A 14,450-nucleotide genomic window follows, 5' to 3' on the forward strand; every position below is an offset into this window, starting at 1 on the left:
CCTTCTTTCTACTTACTCTGGACTTTGTTGTTCTTTTCCTAGTTCTTTTAGGTGTGGGGTTAGATTGTTTGTTTGACATTTTTCTTGCTTCTTGAGGTAGGCCTGTAATGCTATGAACTTCCCTTTCAGGACTGCCTTTTCTGTGTCCCATGGATTTTGGGTTGTTGCATGGTTATTTTCATTCATTTTCAGGTAATTTTTTTATTTCTTCCTTGATCTCATTGTTAACCCAGTCATTATTTAGTAACATGCTATTTAGCCTCTATTTGCTTGAATGTTTTTCAGTGTTTTTATTATAGTTGATTTCTAGTTTCATACTGTTGTGATGCAAGAAGAAGCTTGATATGATTTCAGTCATATTTTGTGTCCTAACACGTGGTCTGTCTTTGAGAATTTTCCATGTGCACTTGAGAAGAGTGTATATTCTGCTGCTTTGGGATGAAATGTTCTGTAAATATAATTAAATTAATCTGATCCAGTGTGTCATTTAAGGTAGCTTTTTTCTTGTTGATTTTTTTTTTTTTTTTTTTTTTTGGTCTGAAAGATCTATCCTTTGGTGACAGTGGGATGTTAAAATCTCCTTTTATGACTATATATTTCTGTCAATCTCTCCCTTAATGTCCACCAAGATTTTCATTATATATTTAAGTGCTCCTATGTTAGATGCATATATGTTTACAAAGTTGATATTCTCTTGTTGGATCGATTCCTTTATTATGTAGTGACATTCTTTGTCTCTTGTTATGGCCTTTGTTTTGAAGTCTATTTTGTCTGAAATGAGTATTGCTACTCACCTTTTTTTTTTGTTTCCATTTGCAGGGATTTTTTTTTTTTTTCATTCCTTGTGAAGGCACTTTTCTAAAGCTGAGGAAAGGGAGTTTGAATCCAGATCCTTCTGGTTGCAATGCCCATAGTCTTTCCACTACACCCTAAGGCTTACCTAAAACTCCCTATTACTTGCACTGTAAAACCTCTTTCAAATGAGGGTTTCTTTATAGTCTTTGTCATCGACTTACGAATATTTATATATAGCACTTGAAAAAAATGTCTGCTTTATTTTTATATAACATCTCAGGTCTGGTAGCACATACATTTAGTAGGAAACAGAAAACAGAAAAACAGAGATGAAGATCTTTTCATAATCTGTAATCACATAATTATAGCATTTCTATTATTTATAGCACATTACATAATGCATCTTTTCTGTAGGCTTTCTCTGCACCTAACCACTTAGTGAAATGCACAAATTACCACTATATATAATTTATCACTCATTTTATTTATAATTTATCTTTACTTTTTTATCAGTCCAAACTCATCCAAATTTCAAATTAGTTTTAGATATTATACATGTATACCCTTGGGCAAAATCTGCTGCTGAGGACTATCATATTGCAGGAAATAAAAGTTTATTTCCCTATTTCCCATTACTCTTCATGAGTCACTTCTGGTAAATGCCCCACTTCTCACTTTTCATGTTAAATAAAACATGTGTTTTGAATGGTAACATATAGCTATTTCACTCTAATTTCTGTGTTTTTAGTAGGCATTATTACTTAATATGTCTTGGAGCAGGTACAGATTATGTTCTAATTATCATGAGTTATGTAGTATTTTGAGATAAATTATGACTATATATGTATTTTAATTTTCAAAATTTTACCACTTTTTAAATTTAGGTCTTATAATGTGAATAATCTAACAGATGACTTAAAATCTCTGTACAAAGTTGCTGGGGCTGAAGGAAAAGGCATCACCTTCATCTTTACTGACAATGAGATAAAAGATGAGGCATTTCTAGAATATCTTAACAACCTACTATCTTCAGGGGAGGTAGGTCAAAAGTAGAGGAAAAGCTCACATTTTTAAAATGTAAATTATTTATGAATATAAAAAGCAGCAACCATTCAGTAACAATTAACAAGTGAGGCCATCTATCACACGGTTTTCATTTTAGAAATGATTAACATGAGATTTAGTAAATTTTTGACGTTCCTGTGAAATTAATGTGCCTACCTCTAGATTTTTTTATGCCTTGTTCCATTTTATGCATGATTGCTTATTTGTCTCTTCAGTTTTCAATTTGATCCTATAATTTATTTTAGGAGGAGCAAGCACCTGTCTTATCTGTCTATCCACCCATCCACCCACCTGTCTAATAGGAGTATAAAAGGGCTGAAAGAGTTCCATTAGGTGTAAGTGGATGCCAGTGTTACCACTTCTGACACTATTTGTATCAGCACTGCCATGACCACTCACATGCATGGTACTACATTAGAAGGACCTGGGGACTTCACATATACTTGTACCCATAGTTAACATTTATTAAAGCAACACAGTAAGGAGTCACAGCCAGATCAGTAAAGAAAAAGACGTATCAGGTGGAGTCTGGAGAAATCCATGTGTAGGCGCTCTCTGTTCTTGCCAGAGGGGACATCCTGAATGGGCTTTCCCTCCAGCGGTGAACTGCCGTGACACCCGCATTGCGTTTCTGTTCAGGGGGCCTGTCTGAGGCTCAGAGTCCAACAGTTTTATTGGCGCTGGCCATGTAGTCACTCCCTGCATAGCCACGACCACCCAAATTCCAGACTTCCAAAAGGAATGTAGATGTTCACCATCTATCCCATGTTTGTATAAGTCATCTGGGTACAGTGGTACAACCTTATTAATTAGCAATGGAGGAAACATTTCAAAAGTCAGGTTCCCAGATGCCAGCCCTGTGAGCATACTTGTTCAAATGAGGCTGCTGTGTTAACTCTTCACTACACCACAGTGTCTATGTATTCTTATTGGTGTAGGAGCTGATTAACTACCTTGGAGCCAGAATTGAGACTGACAATGACTCGGAAGAGAGGATGTCATGGACATTTTAAAGAAATAATGAAATGGTGGAGAGATAGCATTTTAGTGATAGCTATTTAAGACTGTACTTTCAGGAATCATTTCTATAGTGAAAGCTATTTGAACAAAAGGAAACATAATTTGCTCCCATTGAAATTGCTCCATCTGCTCAATAAATAGTTGCTCTCTTGGTAATCTCTGGCAAACCAGCAGTTTCACTGTAGAGATGCAGAAAGAAAATATGAAAAAATATGACATGTAGGTGGAGAGAAGAGGATCAGACTTTGGCAGTGAATTGGATGTGGAGGACTCTTAAAACACAGGACACTGTCTTGTCTGTTTCTCAAAGATCTCCAATTTGTTTTCACGGGATGAAATGGATGAAATCACCCAAGGTCTAATATCGGTGATGAAAAAGGAGCTGCCTCGCCATCCTCCTACCTTTGATAATCTGTATGAGTACTTTATTTCAAGATCAAGGAAGAACTTGCATGTTGTTCTCTGCTTCTCTCCAGTGAGTTTTTATTTTAGTTATATCTGTGTAGGAGTAGTTACTTATTTAAATGTATTTAGATGGTTTACCTTCTCTGAGGAGATGATTTGCTTGGAAACTAATATTCGTTCTGTTGAAATAAAATTAACACTTTAGTACTGTCAATCTCCATGGACCAAAATCTCATATGAAAGTGTAAAATATTCATCTTACTAGAAATTATTGCATAGGTATAACATTAATTACCCTGGCTGGTTTGGCTCAGTGGATTGAGCGTCGGCCTGCGAGCTAAGTGTCGCTGGTTCGATCTTCCAGTCAGGGCACATCAGAGAAGGAAAACTCTGATTCCAAAAAACCTCCGCTGCCTTGCGGCATACCTCTTCAGGGGAAAGGCTAAGGGAGTAAACCCCGACAGAAAATCCGGAGCCGGAGTCCCTAAGGCGGTTTGACGTTGTAGTCAACACCGGCAACTCCTGCGGCGCACCTGAAGCCAAGCTGTATTGACTCCGTCTTTCCCTTGGATCCTTCAGCTGCGAAGAGAGGGGGGGGTGTCTGCTGCATGGGCAACAGCAGACCCTCCATATCACCCTGCCCAGGCTCTGTAGCTTCAGCTCCACTGGAGAGGACACTCCAGCGTCATCGCAAGATGTCGATTCAACACGGGAGGAGACAGATACCGTGTCACTCCCGAGTCGGACTGCACAACCATTCTCGGCGGTGCAGATAGACTCTTAAGAAGCTATACCATCGTCTCTCGAGACGGACGGCTGCCGACGACGATAACATTAATTACCTAAATACATAAATTATTTGAATTGTAAGGGATTTGATGATATAATCTTGTCCAGCTCTACCTCTCTAGACATACCATCTAGAATGTCCCAGAAGTAGGTTTGAATATCTGTAGCTCACTACACTGTTCATATAGTAGCTAGTAGACATGTATGGCTATTTAAATTTTGATCAATTAAAATTAAGTAAAAATAGAAATCCAATTTTTTTTGTCCCACTTTGTCCACTTCAAATACTCAATAGCTACATGTGGCTGGTGGCTACCATACTGGAAAGCACATATATAGAAAATTTCCATCATCACCAAAGAAAGTTCTGTTAGCTCTGCTCTGGGAACAAGGTGGGAGTACCTTACTAATTTATAAGGCATCTGCTTAATTTTTAGATAATCTAATAGCCAGAAAGTTCTTTACAATCAATTAAATTTTGTTTCTCTGTCTTCTCCCCTGTGATTTTGTATCTGTCCTGTAAAATGAACCCAATTCCTCTCCCACATACAGCTCCTCATATTTTGAGAAAGGTTTTGCAGACTCCCTAAATTGTTTCCTTTTTAGGTCAAATGCCTCCTGTTCCTTCTGCTAGTCTCACTTATTCTAGTGTCCAAGCCTTTCACTGTCTTGGTCATCTCTCTCTCGAAGAGTTCTAGTTTGTCAGTTTCCTCTTAAGAGGTAGCTCCTAGAATCAAATCCAAGAATGCAGATGTACTTTTAGAACAGGGAAGAGTGAGGTAATATTACCTCCTTCATCTGGACACTTAATTTATTTATTATTGCAGCCCAAGATTTTTTTTTGTAATTGTGATGTCACACTGTTGGCTTAACATGCATAAGCCTCTCTCTAGCCGATTTACAATGTTTGTGCTTCTAATGCTTTCTGACTTTGCTGTCAATAGGTTGGTGAGAAGTTCCGTGCCCGGTCTCTGAAATTTCCTGGCTTGATATCAGGTTGCACTATGGACTGGTTCAGTCGCTGGCCAAAGGAGGCACTGATCGCCGTGGCCTCCTATTTCCTTTCAGGCTATAACATTGTCTGCTCTAGTGACACCAAAAGACATGTTGTAGAAACAATGGGCCTCTTCCATGATATGGTTTCAGAGAGCTGTGAAAATTATTTCCAAAGGTGGGTGACATCATATCATTATGAAAGCTATAGCACCGCAAAGTTCACTCCAAAGAGGAAATGAAAGGAACATCCGTAAATTTTATGGCATCAAGAACTTGTCACATTGATTGAGCACAGAGTCCCAGCTACAATTAAATTTTTACTTGCTTTGGTTTTCTGGTGATTATGTATTAAAAAGATGGTAAATAATGAGCTTTAAAATTTAACTAGTGTCCATACTTAATCTAAGTACCTTTTCCTTCCAGACCTCAAAGTAACACATGCTCAGTGAACCACTTTATTTTGTTGACTTAATTTTTTTCTCAAAAATGACCTAACTATTCATTATAAACTGTTTAAAATCAGTTTCTTGTTCAAATGAATTATTTATGATGATTAAAGAAGTGCACCGTTTTAAAGTTTCATTATTGCCTTCTGTTAAGAGAACATTTAGGTTTCGTATTTGCATCACTTAGCCTGATCAAGTGATGCATGTTTCATCATGTTTTTATGCCAAATAATTATGAAACAAAATTTTAATTGACTGTAGGAGAATCTATTCACTACAAGCAGCAATGGTGTTCATATGTGAAAGCTGGGGTCACAGTTTAAAAATACAACCCCGTCCCAAGCGTCATAGTCAGTGTATACAACTGACATGTGACTGCAGCTGTGCCAACACGGGTTGCTGGGACAGTGGGCTTCTCTCCTGGGGTTAATGGATGGGCCTCAGGGCTGCTGAACGTGCCAGAAAGACTGTGCCTATTTTTCTGCATAGAAAATCTGGGTAACACTTTTATTGATTTTCCAAAGGGTCCTTATCTTACAAAAATTTAAGAAAAATCTATATCTAGACCACCCCTCTTGAACTGTTCTAGATGATCTGCATTCTCTTGGTGAATTCGTGGGTCTTAATTTTTACTGTTAGAAAGATTTTCTTGCTTCCTCATTTGAACTCCTCTTGCTACTATTAACTGTAGAGTGAAATTCTTACCTTCATGCAGCTACAAAAACCTGTGTCTATTTTTGAAAAATTTAGTGTATTTTTCATATTTTTCATATTCTCTCAGGTTGTAGAAGTTTATTCTGATGTAATATTTACGTACCATTTTAATGACAGTCATATATGTATGCTGTCTTTAAAATATTTTTAATGTTAAAAATCTTCTGAACTCCCAAAGTGCAAAATTAATATAAAAAGTGAAGTGGTTTTATAGTATGGGTGGAGCTCTTCTTTGACGTGAGTTTCTCCTGTACAAACTTATCCTTTTTATTTATTTCTATTGTTAAATATAATTACTATACTATAGCACATAGTGAGTTGAATGTTTGAATCAAGTGTGGCTGCTTTGATTTCAAAGACAATCCAGGGACTCGGGGGAGAGAGTGGCTTCCACCTCTGGAAGCCCCCCAGCTGGTTCCTAGCAGTGAAGAGGTATGTAGCCAATATGAGTTGAATGAAAATAGACCACAGTACAAATTCACTTCAACCACATATCCCTAATATTTATACAGTTTACAATTTACATATGCTATTTACATATTTTTTATCTTCACAAAATTCTGGCAGGTATAGAGCAGTGATTTTTTTCCTCAGTTTTCCAGATGGGGAAACAGAAGCCCAGAGTTGGGTAAGAGTGGAGTCAAAGACCCTGAAAAGGTCCAGATAGCAGACATTCAGCATTCTCACCACCTCACCTAGTCTGCCCTCCTGCTAGTGACTCACTCTCAGGAATCACCCGATTTCACAGTGGGAAGAACATCTGTTCTGACATTTTACAGGAGCACACCAGAATGGCAGAGATGAAGATCATGTTTATGTTCCATTTCAGATACCGCCGGAGAGCACACGTGACTCCCAAGTCTTATCTCTCATTTATAAATGGTTATAAAAACATTTATACTGAAAAGGTGAAATATATTAATGAACAAGCTGAACGTATGAATATTGGTAAGCAGAATGGAATTTTTAAGGACTTGTTTGATAGGGATCGCAATATTTTATTTGGTGGATATTGTTGTACTTGAAAATAAAATACTGACGTTATTGCTGGTAATAGATTATCTTGAAGGAATGCCCTTAAGGGTATTTTGACCTGTCAAGAAACTCGGAGCAGAAGAAAATATAAACGGAGATGACCTATTTTATTTCTATAACTATTTCTCCCAGCTCTTTCAACTCTGGGTCTAGCCAGCTGGGCAGCAAGTCACCATAGTCACTTGCAGACGGGCACCAGCACCTATTCAGTTTCATTACAATTTCCCTCAATTCATATAAACTTTTCAATGTTAATGCTTCTCGAATTCCTAACAAAGGAAAAGGCAAAACAAACAAAAGCAACAAGAGAGCGTTTACCTGAGCAACGATTTTCTGATTGTTCAGTATAAACACGTAGAAAAAGGAGAAATTGGCACAGGCTATATGTCCAGAAAGCATTTGGCCCAAACATTCCAGAATACCTTAGTGCTTTCTTTTTACTTTTTCTCACAAGACTTGGTCACAGATCATAACTGGGTTTCAGGGTCAGTGAAATTATAGTGACGATAGAAACATAGTGAAAGAAACCTTCTTCTGTTCCCATGGCTCCTCTTCCTGCAGCTCTTCCACTGATGCTCCAGGAGGGTGGTGTGCTGGAGCATGGGAGCCAATGGTTACATTAAGGAATTTTATGATCTGGGTGTTAAACACAGCCTTTATTAAAAATTAAATTATATAAACTTAAACTTAAATAAATTATATTAAAAATGAAGGCAATAAATACTCAAAAGTTATCACTTTTTTGTTATTTTAGCTCTATTTTGCTATTACTTATGTTCTGAGGTTGTTTTCATCCTACCTGTATGGTAGCAATATTCTCTAACAGTGTGCTACTGAGAATCTCTCGGTAGCTTGAATCAGCCATGGAGGGAGTACTGACACCACAGACACTGAAAACATATGAGTGCTTCCCCTTCTGCCTTGAGAGATCAGATGCTAAACATTTATCAAAGACCTCCATATAAAGCCCAGTTGGAACTTGAGGAAGTCAGTTAGGTATTTGCTCTCCAGTATTGAAAGTTGCAGAGCGAATTGCATAGGCTTTCACAGTTATTTTCATTTTTGTAGTGAAGAGAACAGCAAAATTGTTAATAGATTATGTGTCTCACTTGCCATCTCAGCTGCAATATGATTCACAGGCAAAAAAACTACAGTTGCAAAGTGTTTGCAAAGCCAAGGGGAGCATGTGTTTGTCAAGTAAGTTACTTGACTAATGTTTCTTAAGTAAATTCAATGATTAATGTTACTCGGTAAGGCACTGTGACTTTCTCTTTTATGTAGCTGGATGATTTTCCTCAGTTGGAGCTATTTTCTTCATCCCCTGCTGAAACTCTCAGAAATATGGTCAATATTGTTGCCCCTAAGATATGTTTTTAAAGCTTTTGTCCATTATTAATTACCTTGTGTTTGTTATAGTATTTATACGGTGCCTTATAAGTAGTAAATGTTGAATAAATATTTAATGAAGCACATTCACATACTCAGCAAGAGTGTATATATGTGTGTTTGTAAAGGTCTTGATAAGCTTATGGAGGCAAGTGAGTCCGTTGCAAAACTCTCTCAGGATCTTGCAGTAAAGGAAAAGGAATTGGCAGTGGCTTCTGTAAAAGCAGATGAAGTGAGTTTGCATTTATTTTATTCTGAGTGGTAAGGAACATTTTTCCATATATAAAAAAAAGCATTTATAAACTTACAGGGTGTAAAGTTACAGGGTATTTCTGGTAAGATAATGCTCCCAAAGACCATTAGATATTTTTGTTTAACTTATACCAAGACATACCTAAACTATTATATCCTCTGCCAGGCCTAAGACTATCTTCCTTCTCTGGCTCTGTCTGTCTCTCTTGCTCTCTCTCATCTATTTATAAAGTTTATGCTTGTTTGTAAGCCATATTTGTTAAGGTCCCTGCATGCTTTGCGTTTCTAGGATGGCCCAAGTCTCAGCTGAAGTTCGTGTAGAGCAGGGAAAAGAATAAGAGAAAGAGTTGATGAAATTACAGGAAAAAAAAAAAGATTCTCCCCTGAAGGTGGTAGGAATATGAGTATATGTGTGCTGCTCCTGTATCTACAACCCCACCGGTCTCAGACTGCTTTCAGCTTCCACTCCCTGAGAGGCAGTTAAGAATAGATACTCACTCTTGACCCTCAGCCAGTTGCTGAAATGAGAGGGTTAGGAGAGGCACTAGGCCAAGTTCTGACATACAGTAGGTACTTAACAAAACATGAGTTACTGCTATTGTTACTTACACAAAGCTTAATATGGTTTCTGATCTTATTCCACAGAGAAGGAAAACTCTGACTCCAAAAAACCTCCGCTGCCTTGCGGCATACCTCTTCAGGGGAAAGGCTAAGGGAGTAAACCCCGACAGAAAATCCGGAGCCGGAGTCCCTAAGGCGGTTTGACGTTGTAGTCAACACCGGCAACTCCTGCGGCGCACCTGAAGCCAAGCTGTATCGACTCCGTCTTTCCCTTGGACCCTTCAGCTGCGAAGAGAGGGGGGGTCTGCTGCATGGGCAACAGCAGACCCTCCATATTACCCTGCCCAGGCTCTGTAGCTTCAGCGTCATCGCAAGATGTCGATTCAACACAGGAGGAGACAGATACTACCATGTCACTCCCGAGTCGGACTGCACAGCCATTCTCGGCGGTGCAGATAGACTCTTAAGAAGCTACACCATCGTCTCTCGAGACGGACGGCTGCCGACGACGATCTTATTCCAGTACAGTTTCTTGAATTGTTTTAATTTTCTACAAATTACATAGAGTAGAAGTACCATTTTTCTGAAAGCTTAAAATATTTATTTATATATTCTAAGCCTGAGGAAAACGTAGGAAATAAGTTTTCCTGACAGGGAACTATTCAAAGGATTTACTTTAATAACCTTAAAATACAGATGACTTAGATGAGGAATAAATTTGCTTTTATTCATGTTTCATATTATATCAAATATTCTCTCACTACTCAAGTCTGTAAATTCTGCTCAGAGGTTTCTATTTGCTCTCATGTGTTTCCTCAACTTAACAGGTGTTAGCAGAAGTCACAATAAGTGCTCAAGCTTCAGCCAAAGTAAAAAATGAAGTGCAGGAGGTAAAGGACAAAGCCCAAAAAATTGTGGATGAAATTGATAGTGAAAAAGTAAAAGCTGAGACAAAGCTCGAGGCAGCCAAACCTGCACTGGAAGAAGCAGAAGCGGCCCTGAATGTGAGTAGTGAGTGCACCGTCACCCCTCCCAACACAGGTTCTGCCTGGCAGGCACCATGTTTCATCACAGGAAGTAATTGTGGGACTTCTGTCATGACAAAACTGAGCTGAATTCCAAATGTGATTTATAATAATCTCTTAGTCTGGAAACAAATCTTTTCACTGATTAAGTTTTCAACGTTCTAATTTTTTAAGTCTTCACTTCCCATAACTTACTATTTTCATGCTGTAAATCAGCTTTCCATGAGAACTGAGAATGATACTAGTGATTAACAGCCTAACCTATAGCATAAGGGATTCAGATTTCATAGAAAGCCTTCTAGGTTCCTCCAGCATCCTGTTAAGATTAAGTCATGAGCCCTTTCGAAATCCCCATGTGGTGCCCGTTGCTCTTAGGATACACAGCTCTGAAGCATCCACAGCTCTGAGGGCGCAGCTCTGGAGGCAGGCAGATCTGCACTTGCCTCTCATGGCCACCGCTTCTTAAATAAATAGACTTAACTATTCTGGGTCTCCATGAGGATTATAATTTCTCACTGATCCTTGAAGGGTCAATGTAAACATTAAAAGTAATGAATACAGTTTTCTGGGCACATGGAAAGTACTCAGTAAATGTTAGTGCTGCTGCTAAGCTGGCTTCTATCTACTCCTTGAACTCTCTTGTCATTCTGTCCTGACACGCTGCATGACCCAACCATACAGAAAAACCTAGAGGCTTTTGGAAAAATTATGGTCTGTTTAAATCAGTCTCTCCCTCTGCCAGGAATGCTTCTCCTAACTTTCATTGCCCAATAAAAGTCGTTCTTCAAGACAGGCCCCGATCTCACACCTTCCAGGAAGTCTGTGGTTCTTCTGGCTCTCCTTTATTTTCCTACGTGCCACCTCCCCCCATGCTTATACTAGGACGGATAATCCTAGTTTTGGGCAATTGTGTTCTCTCTCTCTTCCTTGGAAAATTATGAGGACAGGGCTATTTGTTTTATATGGGAGAATGCCTGTAGTTGTTATATGAATGAATACATTGATGGTAATCATTTAATGAAATTGTGACAATGACCAGTACACATTCTTCATCCCATTCCCTTTATGGACTCCATAATAACATAAGAGAGAGATCACTGAATCAAGTGAGTCTTAGGAGATTTCCTTGATGTATAGGCTGTCCCAGTCCTTCTTGCCTTGAATATCTGGTAATGACTTATTCCAAACCCAACTCACATATAGAAACTTTCAAAAAAAATTTTTACAAGCCATATAATAACCTCTTGTCTCCTTAGAATTCCTCCTGCCTTCCAAAGACAGGGCAGCTCTCAAAATGAAAAGTGAAAGCCAGGCTTCTGCTGTTCAGGGTCTTGCTCCTCTTTTATTATCCACACATAGTATAGACTCTGTGCTTTGAAGATGCAAGTTATCTAAATGTTACCCATCAAAGAGATGTGTTGCTAACAAAGGTGGGTAGTGAATGGTAGAAATATGCTAAAGAATTAGTTGAGGGAACAGAGGAAAAAAATAAAACAAACCAAAATCCTAGAATCACAATAAAAGAGCTGTTAGGAAAAAAATCTCGAAATGCAAACCATTGAGAAGATAATGTCAGGGTTTGGGGGGGAAATACGTTTTAAAGTTTTCTACTTTACTTACTTAAAAGTATTAGATTTCCATGACTATGAATACTACTCAACAAAAATTATTGGTTCCTAACCCCCAATACAGACTATCAAGCCAAATGATATTGCCACAGTCAGGAAACTTGCAAAGCCCCCACATCTTATTATGAGAATCATGGACTGCGTTCTGTTACTGTTTCAAAAGAAAATTGACCCTGTTACTATGGATCCAGAAAAACCCTGCTGTAAGCCATCGTGGGCAGAGTCATTAAAAGTAAGTAAAATCTACTTTTATAGGCCCTGTGAGGTCTCTCAGTTCCTTATCCCAAGAACGCTCAATATAGACCAGACAAGCTGACAGATAAAAATCGACCCTTGTGTATTGGATAGTTGTATCTAATCTGCATCTCCCAAAATGTAAGTAGGGAAAGATTTTTAAGCTGTATGCTTTCTTTTTATAAAACCTGTTCAGCTCCAGTGGCTCCTATTGGCACAGTCTTGATGTCAGCCCGGCCCAGGCTCCAAGGGGGGCCGTGTGGTTGGTGACACTGAGATGCACTCACCTGGCAGGAAACTTAGGGAGCTTTTATTTTTACCCTTTCACCATGGAAATGAGAAGACAATTTGCATTTTACAGATTTAGGTTGACTACTGTCATAGTCTTGATTTGTGTGTTTAGAGGAAATCAACTGTTAACTTCTTTTTTAAAAAAATCTATTTAGAAGCAGATACTAACTCGGAAAGGAAGTATTTCTCTACTTCCAGAACTTACAGGCTGTAGTACTGTTTTCCAGTTGATGAGTGCAACGGGATTCCTGTGGAACCTTCAGCAGTTCCCCAAGGACACTATAAATGAGGAGACTGTTGAGTTACTACAGCCATATTTTAATATGGATGATTACTCTTTTGAAAGTGCCAAAAAAGTCTGTGGGAACGTGGCTGGTCTGCTGTCCTGGACACTTGCTATGGCAACATTTTATGGCATCAATAGAGAAGTGTTGCCTCTGAAGGTAAAAAGTTGCCCTCTTTCTCCCAGTAAACTAGTGTTTAGCAAAATCAATCATTGGTATTACTGCTATTAAAAAACACAACGTAATTTTGACTAACAAAGGTAGATGTCCTTGTCACCAAGTTTTTCTTTTTTTTTTTGCCTGTCCTCTCAGTTTCTCATTCTTTTTGCATCTGTTATGTGTTTTGGACCTCTCAGACAAGAAACTGAAACCAACTCGTTGACCCTAAATACTAGAAAATAATGAAGAAAAAAAAAAAAAAAAACACATGCAAAGAGTATTAAGGAGGAAATTGCAGTGGTCCAAGAATTCAATAACTGACCAAGCTGCACTTCATGTATGAGGGAACAAAAAGACATTCTCAAGGATGCAGTTTAAGTATTGAAGGGTAAATAAAACATACACCCCTATACTGGATCAGACTGCCCTTCACGTCTGAGGGAACAGAAAGACATTCTCAGGAGTGCAAAGGAGTCATAGAATATGCCACCTAGATAAACACAACCTCCACTGCCCACCCAGCCCCATAAAGCTGAAAGAGTTGAGAGTGGTTGCTCTGTAGGATGGAAGATGGAGAAGGTGGGAGGGGTTACTGGTTTTCACAATAAGCCTTATAGAAGCAACTGCCCCTTGAAACTCTGTGCTTTGAAACAAATAGAAAATAGATTTTTTAAAATGAAAGAAGTTTTAATAAAGGGAAATGAGGAAAAGATATAGCGAACATGCCCAAACAAAAAATATACCAAGAAAGAAATGTTAGTGTAAATATTAGAATTCAAGGGAAAAAGGCCTAAAAGAGCCATCATTTTTATTGATAAAAATTTTGATTCCTAACAATTAAGTCCACAGTGAGACTTAATTTTAATGATGTTTTATGCAATAAATAGAATAGTATTAAGTCACATGAAACAAAATCTATGACTACTTTAACTGGAAAATAATGAAAATAATGTTGTAATTTGTGATTGCGGCACACAGTTATCAACCCACCACAGATCTGAGGGCACAGGGCTGGCTTCAGGGGGGTGTGAGCTGTACACACCATCTTCTGTGTTAAGGGCTCATGCTTGGCTTAATGCTCTGCTGCCACCCTCTTGAAGTTCTTTACATTTTAACAAGGGACCCCATATTTCTATTTTGCATTGGGCCCTGAAAATTATGTAGCCAATCCTAAGTAGGCATAAATTAATATTTATATAGAGATTTTACATTATGGTATTTTTAAGATTTAATTGCTACATTGAACTTTTAAAAATATAAACAAAGGAACATTTGCTAAAAGAAGACCTTGGTTTAATTCCCAGAAGCAAAACTTGCTGAGGCCTCATTCTTTTTTTTTTTTTTTTTAATTGTCTTTTAGAGAGA

General features: G+C 38.2%; 1 protein-coding gene across 1 annotated transcript in view; it reads left to right on the top strand.

Annotated features, from left to right (window-relative positions):
* The window catches only part of DNAH8 (dynein axonemal heavy chain 8), a 273,301-nt gene that overhangs the window by 165,275 nt on the left and 93,576 nt on the right, over positions 1-14,450 (top strand). Inside the window, exons 59-66 of the mRNA XM_090280432.1 lie at positions 1,680-1,833; positions 3,191-3,355; positions 5,019-5,245; positions 7,060-7,178; positions 8,780-8,883; positions 10,292-10,468; positions 12,182-12,349; positions 12,870-13,085. Coding sequence (XP_090136558.1) covers positions 1,680-1,833; positions 3,191-3,355; positions 5,019-5,245; positions 7,060-7,178; positions 8,780-8,883; positions 10,292-10,468; positions 12,182-12,349; positions 12,870-13,085 — 1,330 coding nt within the window. The remainder of the gene's footprint in view (positions 1-1,679; positions 1,834-3,190; positions 3,356-5,018; positions 5,246-7,059; positions 7,179-8,779; positions 8,884-10,291; positions 10,469-12,181; positions 12,350-12,869; positions 13,086-14,450) is intronic.

The sequence above is a fragment of the Furipterus horrens genome, unplaced genomic scaffold, assembly GCF_987537825.1.
Source record: "Furipterus horrens unplaced genomic scaffold, mFurHor1.1.pri manual_scaffold_6, whole genome shotgun sequence".
Taxonomy (NCBI): domain Eukaryota; kingdom Metazoa; phylum Chordata; class Mammalia; order Chiroptera; family Furipteridae; genus Furipterus; species Furipterus horrens.